Here is a 12900-nt window from a genome sequence, read left to right as displayed (position 1 = left end):
GAAATGCAATGCAGTTCTTTTACATATTACGTACTCGTCATCCGTGGGTTTTCAATGTTCTCTCCGAAGTACGATTCCATGATGAAAGGACAATGTAACCTTTGTTTTTCTCCGTTAACACAAAACATTGCACTTACGAGGAGCGATCAAGATGCGAACATTACGTTTTTCTTGTGTAAGTTTTTATCGCATTGCCATTTGAAATTCATTAAAGAAGTTCATTCTTATGAGGGATGTTCGATGTTATGTTCAATGGTGATTAGTTTGATAACCGAGACAAATCATAACAAAGACATAGTCCTCAAAAGTGCTGCCTTTTGTGAGCGATGCAGCCTGTCAATCAATTTTCTGAAATGTCTCGTAAACCTGAAGCTTGAGAAATACTAAGGCCTGGTCAAAGTTGATACAAACATAATTCGCATAGGATCACATCTGAGATAAAGTGGGTGATGTGTTTTATGATATCAAATTGCTTTTTTAATCTGTTTCTTTTTTCCATTTTCTTCATTGAACGGAACATCAGACACAAGCAACCAATTGTGAAATACCCAAACTACTTTCTACTTGACTGACGAATTAAGGGACCTTCTTTAGTTTATACTAATTTCTTTATGCTCGATTTTGGCCGAAGCTGCAGCGTAAAGAATCGCGCTCTCGTTCCTTGGTTGAGCCAGTAGTGATGTCTATTTTTAGACGCCTTGGGTTTGTTTCCCTTGCGACGGTTTATCTATCATTCGAAGCCTAAGCCTATACCATTGGCAACACACAATGACATACACTTCGAAATTTATTTGCCTTTTATTTTTTTGTAGATTCTAACATGAAACATAACATTTGAGATGAATTGAGAACATGTCTATGAACATGTCATAGCAGTCAACATACATACGTTCATAATGCACTTAGTATAAAGGCAAAGTAAGGTAAACCTTTATAAATTTTAAAGGAGTTTATACACTTTGAAAATGAAATATCTGTTGATTAAAAAAGAAATACAAATAATGATTTGGGAGCAGCATATATTTGCTAGCCTACATTCAATAACATGTTTTTACTGAACCGGATAATAAGATGAACATTTTATAACTGTCTTTGTCGACCACCTAGGTCTTAAGCTGCATGCACATAATTATGTTTTGTGTACGCGTACAAAGTATACATGCTAGTACCGCAAAACATAATTTAATAATCTTGAGTTGATAAAGCTTGAAAAATCAAACTACAGGAATAAAATCAACAATGACGTCATAACCTTAACTAGTTCATGCAAAATGAACGTAATTTTCTCTATAAAAATACCTTGTAAAATACATAGTATAGCACTTAAAGTACCCCCAAAACAATATAAGCGCACAAATCAATCCTATCAACAGCATGATTATCTAAAACACACTTAAATACTCTATGAAACGAAACGGGAACACTATATATCACAGTTGAATGAATTGATGCACATGTCAAACTAACATAGAGTTTCAGAGCTATGTTTACAGTGCTATCTGCTACGATAACTTTGTAGATGTGACGTAATGACATCACAGCATTGATACAAGTAAGCATGCATCATCTTCATCATTCATGTTTGCACTACGTTTTACAAACGATTTGTTTTAGTTCTGCACCAATATAATTTATCACGGAAGAGGAACTGTCAAAACAAACAGACACTCAAAAAACGATCACAATTGTGTCTTAAGTCTGTTTTCTGAAAGAGATGGACTTGAGGCTGACGAAAAACTCTTATTTGGCTCAATATCGATGTATATCTCACTCAGTCGCCTATGGGCACTGTAACCTTTGGATTCAGTGTTTTCACCGTTGGGAGATGACACCCTGTTCACGCCATTGCTCGTTACTTCTAACTCAGTGTCAGTAGCTCTGTGTTCCTCAATAATTTTAGCACAGCTTCTTCGCCTCTGTGACTCTTGTTCACCTTTGCCTGACGCGTTGTCTGCAAAGAGTGGATTGCTCTTTCGCCTATTACTGTCATGCCCGTAGTTGACGTACCAGTTTACTGGTGGAATGTGTGATTTCTTCCTGCTCTGTCCCTGGAGAAGAAATACATTTTGATAAAGGTTTAAGGCCGTATAAAAGGAGGGTGTTAATTACGAAAACGAGGCACATATACGTTCATATTAAGATTTTTACTCGTAATATTTGCTTCGTTTATTTTGGAAATTGCAGGCTTTTTTTCTTTGACATAGTCCCATTATAGTTACGTTTATATGAAACGAGTTCTTTGAATAAACGTAAAAAGTTGTTGAATGGTGCCAAAATTCACACCAGTAAAAAGTAAAGCGTTTATTTAATTTGCCAGCAAACCATGTAGATAAAATATTGTGTTGCTACAAGTAAAACCCTTACTATAATTTCAGTTGGCATCAATATTTGGCCGATTGTTTAGAACTTTTTTTAAAGAAAACGACGATATTAACGTCATGCTTGTTTACTTTCAAATCTTTATTACAATTGAACTACAATGAACACCTTTGTTTTTGCAGTTTTCCTACAAAGGTACAAGACTCCTGATTCAGATGCACATGTTTGATCTTAAAATAGTTCACATCATAAAGTTTAAAACGAAACTGTTAGCAACGTTGTAAACTTTTAACAAAGTCCTAAACAATAGGCCCAATGAAGTTGCTGAATATATTCTGGAAGATATACTGTGGTATCACAAAGGACATAACAATATCAAACTATTTGAACAAATGTATAGCTCATTCAGTGTTCTAGCTAGGCCTTAATAGCAGACGGGCCTGCCCTTTTCCGACTCCCTGCTGTCTTTTACTGTGACCCAAGGTGCCATTTTGTTTTACAGAGCCCTCTTTGATGAATATGATTTATTTATATAATTTTCAGATATATGTATCAATATCAATTGAACATTGACCCTTGCAAGTACCCCCATTAAGATTAAGGCTCATTCAATGCGCAGCAAATGTGCCTTCCCTTTTCAAATCCTGGATGAGCACATTGGACTTGTGTACTATTTTAATTTTTCTAACAGAATGGTCCATTGTAAAATGTGTAAAAGGGACTCGCTCATGTTTTGGACCAAAAGGAGTCTACCCGGCAATGCAACTGGAAATTCTTATTTAATCATTATTCTCCTCTCTGATATCGAAATTGCATCAAAATATGATTGTATAGCTGTATGTACAGGCTTATTGATAGTCAATGGTAGGAATAATGGAGACAAATTTGGCAGATTTAGGTTCTGCATTAAAAACGGAATGAGCACAATAGATTAGATACTTACAAATAACAACAAGTAAGAGATTTTAAATCATTTTAAGATTCTCGATTTTAATGAACTTTCGGGTCATGCCCAACACTTCATATCGTCATACATATAAGTGCATTTAACAAGGAACATGAGTGAGTGCCATTAGCATAGTTGCCCCCTGTATTGCTTTGCTTCGGTGTGGCATTGCCTTTTAAAATATTCCTTTTTTGAGTTGAATATTAAATGAACATACTAACAAGTCATTACAGCTATGTAATTGGCTGAAAAAAATGCTTATCTTATATATATTCATATATTAAATGATACATGAAATTGAAGACGTAAAACAGTTTGTATTTTCTTTGATGATTTTTTCTGGTACGCAATGCAATTTAAATTACCCTCATATCTGTAAGTATACCATTTTTCAATAAGATTTATACTAAATGCATGTTTAATTCTGCTTAATTTGATGGAAACCAAGATGAATGCTCGTACTAGAAATCCATTTAGTAATTATAGATCAAAGTATAGGAATGTTTCATTGCCCTGTAATAGACTTATTTGCTCTGTTTTTACATTTAAGGTAGAGATATTTATGAAGAAGAGTTTTGTGATTACAAAATTGATCGTACAGATCGTCATGTTAAAACTAGTGTTTGAAATTATTACAAACTGTGCAGATATAAAGATGATGGAAAAAGTATTAAATGCATGTTAAGATGCTTTTTTGAACTCACAGAAAGAATCGTTATTCTAACCTTAATATAGTAGTTATTTAAGTCCTGCATGAAAACATTCGATCGAGGACCAGTCCAAAAGCAAACCTTTGGTTTTAGGATGTTTGTGATAACACTTTATTGATATGTTTGTGTTTTAGTGTGCTGTTTTCTATGTGAACGCCATTGAAAGGGTCATTCGCCAGTTGTTTATAACCGTTTTTAATTTTTAGTTTGGTCAAAGTTATTGAAACCGTAATGATGGTTGGTCAATAATGTGCAATAATAGCTACTAACCAATTAACTCGTTTTAATGTGTCTACTAGCCAAAAGATAATCTATGGACAACTTAGCAAAGTTTTAAACAATAAGCTGCAAATAGATTCTGATTTAATATTCTGACAGATTACAAGGTTTCCGACCGTTTAAATTCCATGGTGTCATAAGTAGGTTACTGATTGGTCCGCGCATGCGTGCTGGCTTAAAGAATCTTCTCTCCTACACTACGACATTTATTTTATTAACTCTTCTGTACTTAACGATTGAATCGACTGTCCCGGTTTATGCCGATTAAATGGCTAGGTCAATCAAACATAATTAATTTGCCTAATACTTATATCTTTAAATTTATCTTAGATTTTTATAAAGAAATATTGACGTTCATTGGCTGTGACTTCATTTTTTATTTCAATACTGCTCTGTGACTGGATAAGCACAAAGTCAATTAACCAATGGTATACGACGTTATATGTATCGGCTATTTTTTATGCAACCTCGTATCCTTTGCTCTTATGCAGCTAAATATTGTTGTTTTAACCAGCAGCTCAATCATCATTTACAGTTGTTGTTTGTCTTTTTTATAATTGGTTTTACTTTTATGAAGTTTGCTTTAAACAGATTTCATTTCAAATTTGTGTGAAATCGAGTATTTTTTATTTCTTTGATCAGGAAAAAACGGGAGGTTTACAGAAGTTGAATCCCTCATAGTATATTGCAATTATTGTCATTTATTTACTTTAATGTCTTGTTTTAACATCCTGTAATTCGTTTCTTTAAATGTGATTCAAATAGTAACTGACGGCTTTGTGAAACCTAATCGTCGTGTCGTTTTAATGGTATGTAACGTCTTAAAAGGACTAGGCACCAGCTGACACAATTGCAAGAAAAGCAATTTGTCAAAAACTTACATAAAATTGATAACGTTGAATACAACGCATCGAATGTTACCTACTGATTTATCACATATTTCGCAGTTTTTGCATATTTTTTTCAATTTTAACTTCCTTGGTTTGTCCTTTACGTAAACCTCAGTTAATTTGATATATGTACTAATCAAATGCTTAATATACACACTATAAACTGGGAAACCATTACGCGATATTTTTAAAGGGTACATGAAGTTGAGAAAGCGCCAATGTTTTATTTCATCGGTGTCAAATAATGTATAACCGGCCTCATACTAGCTCGTATTGACAATTCTAGACTTGTTTTGTCGAAATGGAGTGTTTTCTGCATTTGGGACAATCTGGTGTCGAACCCCTTTGATTAATGGAATTTTGGTAGAATGTTTATCATTCCTAGCACGTTTTTATTTGATAAATGGAAACTTTTTAATATGTTGATCATTCCTAGCACCTTTTTATTCTGAAAACCTTTTCGTACTGATTAAGTGAATAAACACGTTTTTGATTTCTTTTAAAACATTTTATGCTTTTTTTTCTGACGACTGGTATGATGACCAGTTCCGTTTATAAATCTGCATCCTCTTTGACCGCACCGCTTTCTCGACAAATACGTGTTCAGACATTGTACTCGATGTGATATACTAAGTAATATCCTAAATATATTTTAATGTATTTACATAACCTGAATGTTGTACTCACCATTTTGATTGTGGTTTCTGGAGTACTACTCATGAAACTCATGTTTGGTTGGATTTGCTTATATTCATCTTCATCAAGTGTGTTGTCCAGAAGAAAGAACTCTGCTAGTTTCTTTGGAACTTTTTGGTCAAGGGTAAATAGAACGAGACCTACGAGTATTGTAAGGCAACCTGTAAACATACGGACATAATATATAGGCTTTTTTTGTGTGTGAAAGTTATTGGATGTTTTCCTTTAAATACTAATAAACAAAACATAACGTAATATCTAAAGAAATTACGCCAAACGTGATGCGTGGGTTCGATATAGTATTGTACATAGTACGTAGTATAGACATTAAGTATATTTTGACATTAATTTGCAGAATTAACAAGGACAAATACAGCAATAAAGAGGAGAAACGTTTAGTAATATATACGCATTTCCATTCCTGGAATTTTATGACTGACCCTCGTATAATTTATTAATTGCTAACTACGAATACTTTGCTAACTACGAACATAATGTAAAATACAATAAGTGTGTTTGAAACTTCAAGCAAACTTCGTTAGTTAAAACGAACATTTTTTTATCAAAATAATTGAGACAAAAAAAAAACGTTTGAGTTATGGCCAAGGAGTTTTCTAACGACACCGACGACTAAATTGACGCCGACGACACCGATAACGATGGTGACGCCGGCGTCATCGACAACGAGGCTTTTCAAAGAGAAATAGACGAACTGAAAGTATACATACCAAACACAAGAACGGACCAGAAACACCATCCGTAACGCATTTTCATTGGTCCATCAGAGCACGGCATGTTGACATCTACCTGAGGACATAGAATATCATACACCGCCGCTGCGAGAACCATGCAAATTCCTGTCAGGGTAAAACAGGCCGCTCCGTACCAAATGACGCTGCAGAGGAGTATATTGCCCGTCACCCAAAATGCGAACGCTGTCCTGGAATTAAGCAGAAATTTGTGCGATGATATTATTTTCATATTGGTAATATACCTATGTATGGTGGTAATAAGTATTGTTTGAATAGTCTGCCTCTATGTTCTTTTACTTTATTAAAAGAAATAGTTATGTAAGCACTATGTTAAAGTTAGAGTTCATGTAGTAAATTCTTAATGATGATGAATGGGCGGAGTGAGCTAAGCGACGAACTCTTCTTATTAAGTCGATTAAGTATATACTTCAGGCCATTTAACTGACTTAATATACATTGACAGCGCAAAGTCGGACACACGGAGTGTGTATCGAATTTGTAACAGTAGGCAGACCTTTAAACACCCGCGAAAGATGATTTCTTAATGATTAAGCCTAGTACTTAAGGATTGCCTGCAACCTGCAACTTCATTGGCTAAAAATGTAGGTTGTTATCTAAATGGATGGATGACATTAACGTATTATGAACGTAGTGTTCATTCGTCAATGTTTGCCATACTATTTGTTCGATACTTATAAGAATATGTTTATGCCTAAAGACGTACCACAGAAGAATATTTGCAAAATGACCGGCCATGAAACATTGCCGACCGTATCTCATCCCTCCTTCGTCGATGTCGAACTGTTCTATTACTGATAGGAGAGGTTGTGGCAGACCTCTATCAAGTGCGTCCCACAGCTGGGGTCTATCCCTGATTACTGAAATATGACCTAGTATTAGTAAATTAAATCAACGTATTGTCTGGTACTGCTTGGAGCTCGTATACGTTTGCATATAGAAGGAACATCAATTTTGTTCTACATAGACCACGCATTATATAGAAGAACTTGTAACACATACTAGTAGTTAAAGTAGTATATATACAGTGGGATGTCTAACATTTAGCGGGCCAATAAATATTCGTAGACGGGAATTGAACCCGTGACACTGGGGTGAGAATCAAGTGCGCAAAACACTCCGCTAACCAGAAAATGTTTAATTCTTGTATAGTAGACACCAATATTGAGGTATAAAAGTAACATATTGGAAAAAAAAATTGTGAATAAAACTTAAAATAAAAAACAGATCTAACAATCTAAAATAATGACAAATCTAACTACCGAACAACTTAACACCAAAGTCAGGGTTATGGGAAAATTTTAGGTTAATAGACTATTAACTCGTTTTTGAAGTGGAGTGATTAACTGGGCAATTACAGTTTACTCAAATGATAAATGAATGGCATTCTTGTGTTTATCTGTTTAAAGCAAATCGACATAAACATTGGAATGAATATAGAAAGTTGTAGCTAGAAACTCACCATTTTCTAATGCTAATTCCTCGTTGTATTTAAAGCCACTTCCATCTGGATAAAAGTCTCCTAAAAAGAAGGTTAAGTTAACAATAGTTTTCTTTAAACATGACAATAGGCCGTTTGTTCAGGACTTTGTACAAGTTAATAACGTGATAAAGGACATTGTTGTTAAGATGAAATAGTTGCTCATGTATTTGAATAAAAAAGTATAGTTTAAACAATTGTATCAAGAATACTGCAGTTCATAAGTGTATCGGTGAAACGCCCAGAGCAATACAGATTTGAAAAAGACGGTGACGTTAATACGTTGTTAATTTGAATATAGTGCTGATAAATCTACCCATTACTTGCTTCATAACAATAAAAATCGTCTTTGCTAAGTGACAACTTTTACAGTATAACCGAATGTAGTTTGATTTCAAACGAATACTACCACGGTTGCTTGAAGGGAATAACTCCTGTCGTATTGTTATATAACTTGTAAACTATTTAGTGACATTTTACCTAAAGTAAAAAGTATGCATTTTTTACCATCGATCAAGCATAAAACCAAGTGTTGTATTCTATATTGATTTTAAGCGTATTTGGGAGTGACCCTTTTGATAAATACTTGTGACTTTGGTGTAATATTGGCGCTAGTGAAGAAAAACAGTTTCCTTCTGTCATCCTTTCGATGAGGAAAAAATGGCGAGTGACTTGCTTTTTTATGTAAAAAAAAGGTGTTGAAGTTTAAATACTTACCCTTTAACGTAAGATTAACCGTCTTGAGTCCTATATGGACGCCTATAGTTCCCTTGATGTGGCCCTTGCTTCTATAAATGTAGGGTGTGTGGACGCCAACCTCGCCTTGCTGCCAGCAATACCCGAACGCACTCACTGGAATGAGAACAACATAATAGAAAAACGTTTCATAAACGTAGTGGTTGAGTTAAGATGTTTTCATTCTTTAAGGCACTCAGTGTTTGTTTAAATGTGAACCTCTGTTCCAGTAAATGTAGAGAGTTGGGAAACTGACCACGTCTTAGTTATAACTACAAGTTGGAGTCACGATGAATTGATGAAATAGTTGCTGATAACTAACTGAAATATCAAATAAATTCATTAGTTTATATGTGTCTCTTGAAAACAGTTGTCTCACTTCTGACGTGTTTATGTTTTGAATGAGTAAACACCGGGAAGGGGGCGGACGCCAACCGCTTTACAACTACATTATCTCAAGATAGCACATCAACCTTACGGCATGTGAGCCATTTTCTCACTTTCCTCTTTTATATAAAGGCTTTCTTGTGCATGATGATTGTTTTGCTATCTCATCTTCAATGGTATGTGTTTTCCAGAAGTAGGTCAATAGTTTTTACCTTTCCGAAACGGGTATGATGTGATATACTGTAAGAATAAGTTTAAACATTCAACCACTATCATCAGGCCATTGAGGGTGTAACATTGGGTAACACCTGCTTTATCTGATCTGTATTTATATATGAGCTGTAGGGATTCAACCGGATCATATTATACTAATGACCTAAAAAGACAATATGTGACCCGTACCAAGTTCATAAGACACCAAATCAGATCATTGTCAACTAATGACCTAAAAAGACAACATGTGACCCGTACCAAGTTCATAAGACACCAAATCAGATCATTTTCAACTAATGACCTAAAAAGACAATATGTGACCCGTACCAAGTTCATAAGACACCAAATCAGATCATTGTCAACTAATGACCTAAAAAGACAATATGTGGCCCGTACAAAGCTCATTAGACACCAAACCGGGCCATATTGATCTGATGATCTAAGATAACAATAGGTGACCCTTAGCAAAGCTATAAGTCATCAATCCGGATCGTATTGATCTGATGACCTAAGATAACTATATGTGACCCTTAGAAAGGTTATTGGACATCAAAGCGGGTCATATTGATTTTATGACCTACGATGACATTACGAGACCTGTAGCAAAGTTGTAAGTCACTAATCCGGATCTTATTGATTGTGGCGTCGCTGCGCTCGCTACATTTTCTGTTGATAGTCAAAATGAGAACAACAGTAGTTCTCGGCATTGATAAGATTAAAGCTGCACTCTCACAGATCGAACGTTTTGACAACTTTTTTTTCAGAACGAGCCAATTTATGCGAAAATGCATGGAAACCAGTGATATAAGACTGCTGACAAAAAATCGGATCGCAGATTTTCATATTTAAGTTCAAAAATGGATGTTAGATGCATTTTCTTAAACCGTTAGTAACGCTTTTAGCCATAAAACATTAATTTTCGAAAGGAAATATGAAAATCTGCGATCTGATCTTTTGTCACCAGTTTTATATTACTGGTTGGCAGATATTTTTGCAAAAATTGGCTCATTCCAAGACATAAAATAAAAAAGTCGTTAAAACGGTAAATCTGTGAGAGTGCAGCTTTAAGCAAGGTATTCAATAATTGAAAAGGACCACAAAGTAACACTACTGATTACTTTATTATTTTATTGTTTTTCTTTGTATTTAATCCAACTCACCTAGGATTATGCTTCCGACTGCAAGGCTGTAGACCAGTCGAATCAACGTGTACCATTTCTGGAATAAATAAAGTCGGTTCTTCATAATTTACACAATGCAATGCAAACTAGCAAAAGCCAGTAATGTTTCTTTTTTAAGGGGCCTTTATATATTGCCTGTGGTGGGCCCCGAGCCTTTTTTCGTACACAAATATTCCGTGATGAACCCAAACCATTTGCCACGGACGGATCAAATCTCATGTAACTGCTTTAATAATAAAAAAGGTCAGCGAAACCAGAGGCACTCGCAACACCTCGAATAAATTCCGTCGATGTATGCCGGTACGTCAGTAAAAGTAGCTCATTTTAGATACAAGTTTAATTAAGTGTTTTAACGGGTTTTTATTACTAAGTTTAAATTGATTGCAGGTGAAGTGTATTATCGCATAAATGATTAAGATTTCCGATTGTAAAGTCATCAAATTGAAATGTTTAATTGAAAAAAGTATTCGATCTGCTTGCAGCGTAAATAAATGTTATTACTTCAGACATTGTAAACCGCCCATATACATCAGAGGTTGTTTTCGATGGAAATAACCGAGGTGTTCCGAATGAATCAGAGGAACTCATTTAATGTAAAATGCAGCCAACTGGCGTATCAGGCCCCAATTTCTCGAAACTTCTTAAGCTTTACAGGCTTTAGTCGCTTATTTCAATTAGTCAAAATACATACTGAAAATGGATTTTGATAAATAAAAAATGGTTTATTCTGATAATAATACAGATTATTCCTACATAATTTCTAAAAATTCTTGAAAAAGTTAATATAACACATTTTATAGAACAACAAAAATAGTGAGATTAGCTTAATCCTGTTATAAGGGCCTTAAGCAGTTTCGAGAAATTGGGGCCAGGTTTTCAAATAGTGACTAACTGAATGATATGAGAAAGTATTCACCAAACTAAATGGTAAATTATTACTCATAATCAGCTGTATGTAAATTCAATACTAGCTGTCGAAACAGCCCTTAAATGTTATCTCCATAAATGTTAAATGTCGTACTTGCATTTTATGTTAAAACAAATAAAAACAATCTTAAAATACAAAATGTGTTCTTTATCACTCTATTTGTGTTTCCTATGAGTGGACTTAAACTGAGGCTTGCATAATTATTAAGATAGTACATATGCAAGACGCATTCTTGAATTATTCTGTTCAAACAAATGAAAACAATAACAAAATCTTAGCAACACAAACTGTGTTCTTTATCATTCAGCACTTGTTTAATGCTTTTGATTTAAATTCGACGGCGGCTTGTTTATTTTGATATAACACATCTAATACAATTTATTGTCAGTTTATAGCCATAAATTGAATCTAAAACTGTATTCATAAGAAATTAATTAAAGGGAAGGCAAACTTCAAAGGGCAAAATGTTACAGACTGTTTAAACTTTTATTTTAATTTTGAATGTGTCACCTTGTTCCATATTTTTTAAAAAGCTTCAGATCATGTTATTTCTCCAAATGAAGACAAATTTAAGGTTAATTATATTGAAAAAGTGCGACGCACTCAGTATATTTTAATATAAAGGGAATAGTTTATTTCGACGCAGTAGCCTAACCATTCGTTTGTTGAATATATTTCTTATAACGTTTACTTGTTTTAGTGTTTGAAAATTATTTTATCTACTGACTCAGGCTGTTGTCAAATCTTCCAAGTCACTTGATTAAAATAAAACAAAAACATATTAACTTAGATAATTAACCTTAATTAATATACGGTTTTATTGATAAACATTTCGATCACATTGGACAAAATATAATTTAGATCACTAAACTTTTTTTTTCGAAAGTTCATTTAAGTGTTTTTTACATTTAATTCTACAAGCTGATTCAATAAATGTCATCATTGAAAATAAAGACAACAATTATATGGCATGTGTGATAAAACCGTTAATGTGAACATGTTTTCTATAAGGACTTATTTGAGCAAATCTAATAGAAAAACACTTCAGAATTGTATTAAAAAATCTCCGTATTCGAAAGAAATACATTTGCCTGTCATATGATACGTTTAAGTAATGAAATGTTTGGTAATATCGGTATATTCTCATTTTAAAATTAAAATTTGAAAATCTCCTTTGCTGTTCACAAATATTTTACTTAAAGAAAATGAACGACAAAATTGTTTAAAGAATTTTAAAGTGTATGTTTGGTATAAAAATTGTAGACCATGTTCAGTTGGTGTGAAAAGTGGACCAAAGTCATTAAGCGCGCCGGCTTACTGCATTCCTTGTCAGATTATGAGCACTGTCACGAATGACGTCACATCA

General features: G+C 34.0%; 1 protein-coding gene across 3 annotated transcripts in view; it reads right to left on the bottom strand.

Annotated features, from left to right (window-relative positions):
* Positions 1 to 783: 783 nt before the first annotated feature.
* Positions 784 to 12900, bottom strand: part of LOC128234777 (dual oxidase maturation factor 1-like) — a 40374-nt gene continuing 28257 nt past the window's right edge. For all 3 annotated transcript variants that reach the window (XM_052949290.1, XM_052949291.1, XM_052949289.1), the window contains exons 3-9: positions 10586 to 10643; positions 8808 to 8942; positions 8073 to 8132; positions 7317 to 7470; positions 6569 to 6780; positions 5832 to 6001; positions 784 to 2048 (exon numbers count right to left, since the gene is read on the bottom strand). In XM_052949290.1, the coding sequence (XP_052805250.1) occupies positions 1680 to 2048; positions 5832 to 6001; positions 6569 to 6780; positions 7317 to 7470; positions 8073 to 8132; positions 8808 to 8942; positions 10586 to 10643 (1158 nt within the window). In that variant the 3' untranslated portion in view covers positions 784 to 1679. The remainder of the gene's footprint in view (positions 2049 to 5831; positions 6002 to 6568; positions 6781 to 7316; positions 7471 to 8072; positions 8133 to 8807; positions 8943 to 10585; positions 10644 to 12900) is intronic.

The sequence above is a fragment of the Mya arenaria genome, chromosome 5 (assembly GCF_026914265.1).
Source record: "Mya arenaria isolate MELC-2E11 chromosome 5, ASM2691426v1".
In the NCBI taxonomy this organism is placed as follows: domain Eukaryota; kingdom Metazoa; phylum Mollusca; class Bivalvia; order Myida; family Myidae; genus Mya; species Mya arenaria.
Note: the sequence above shows the minus strand (reverse complement) of the source record. Positions and strands in the feature narration are given on the sequence as shown.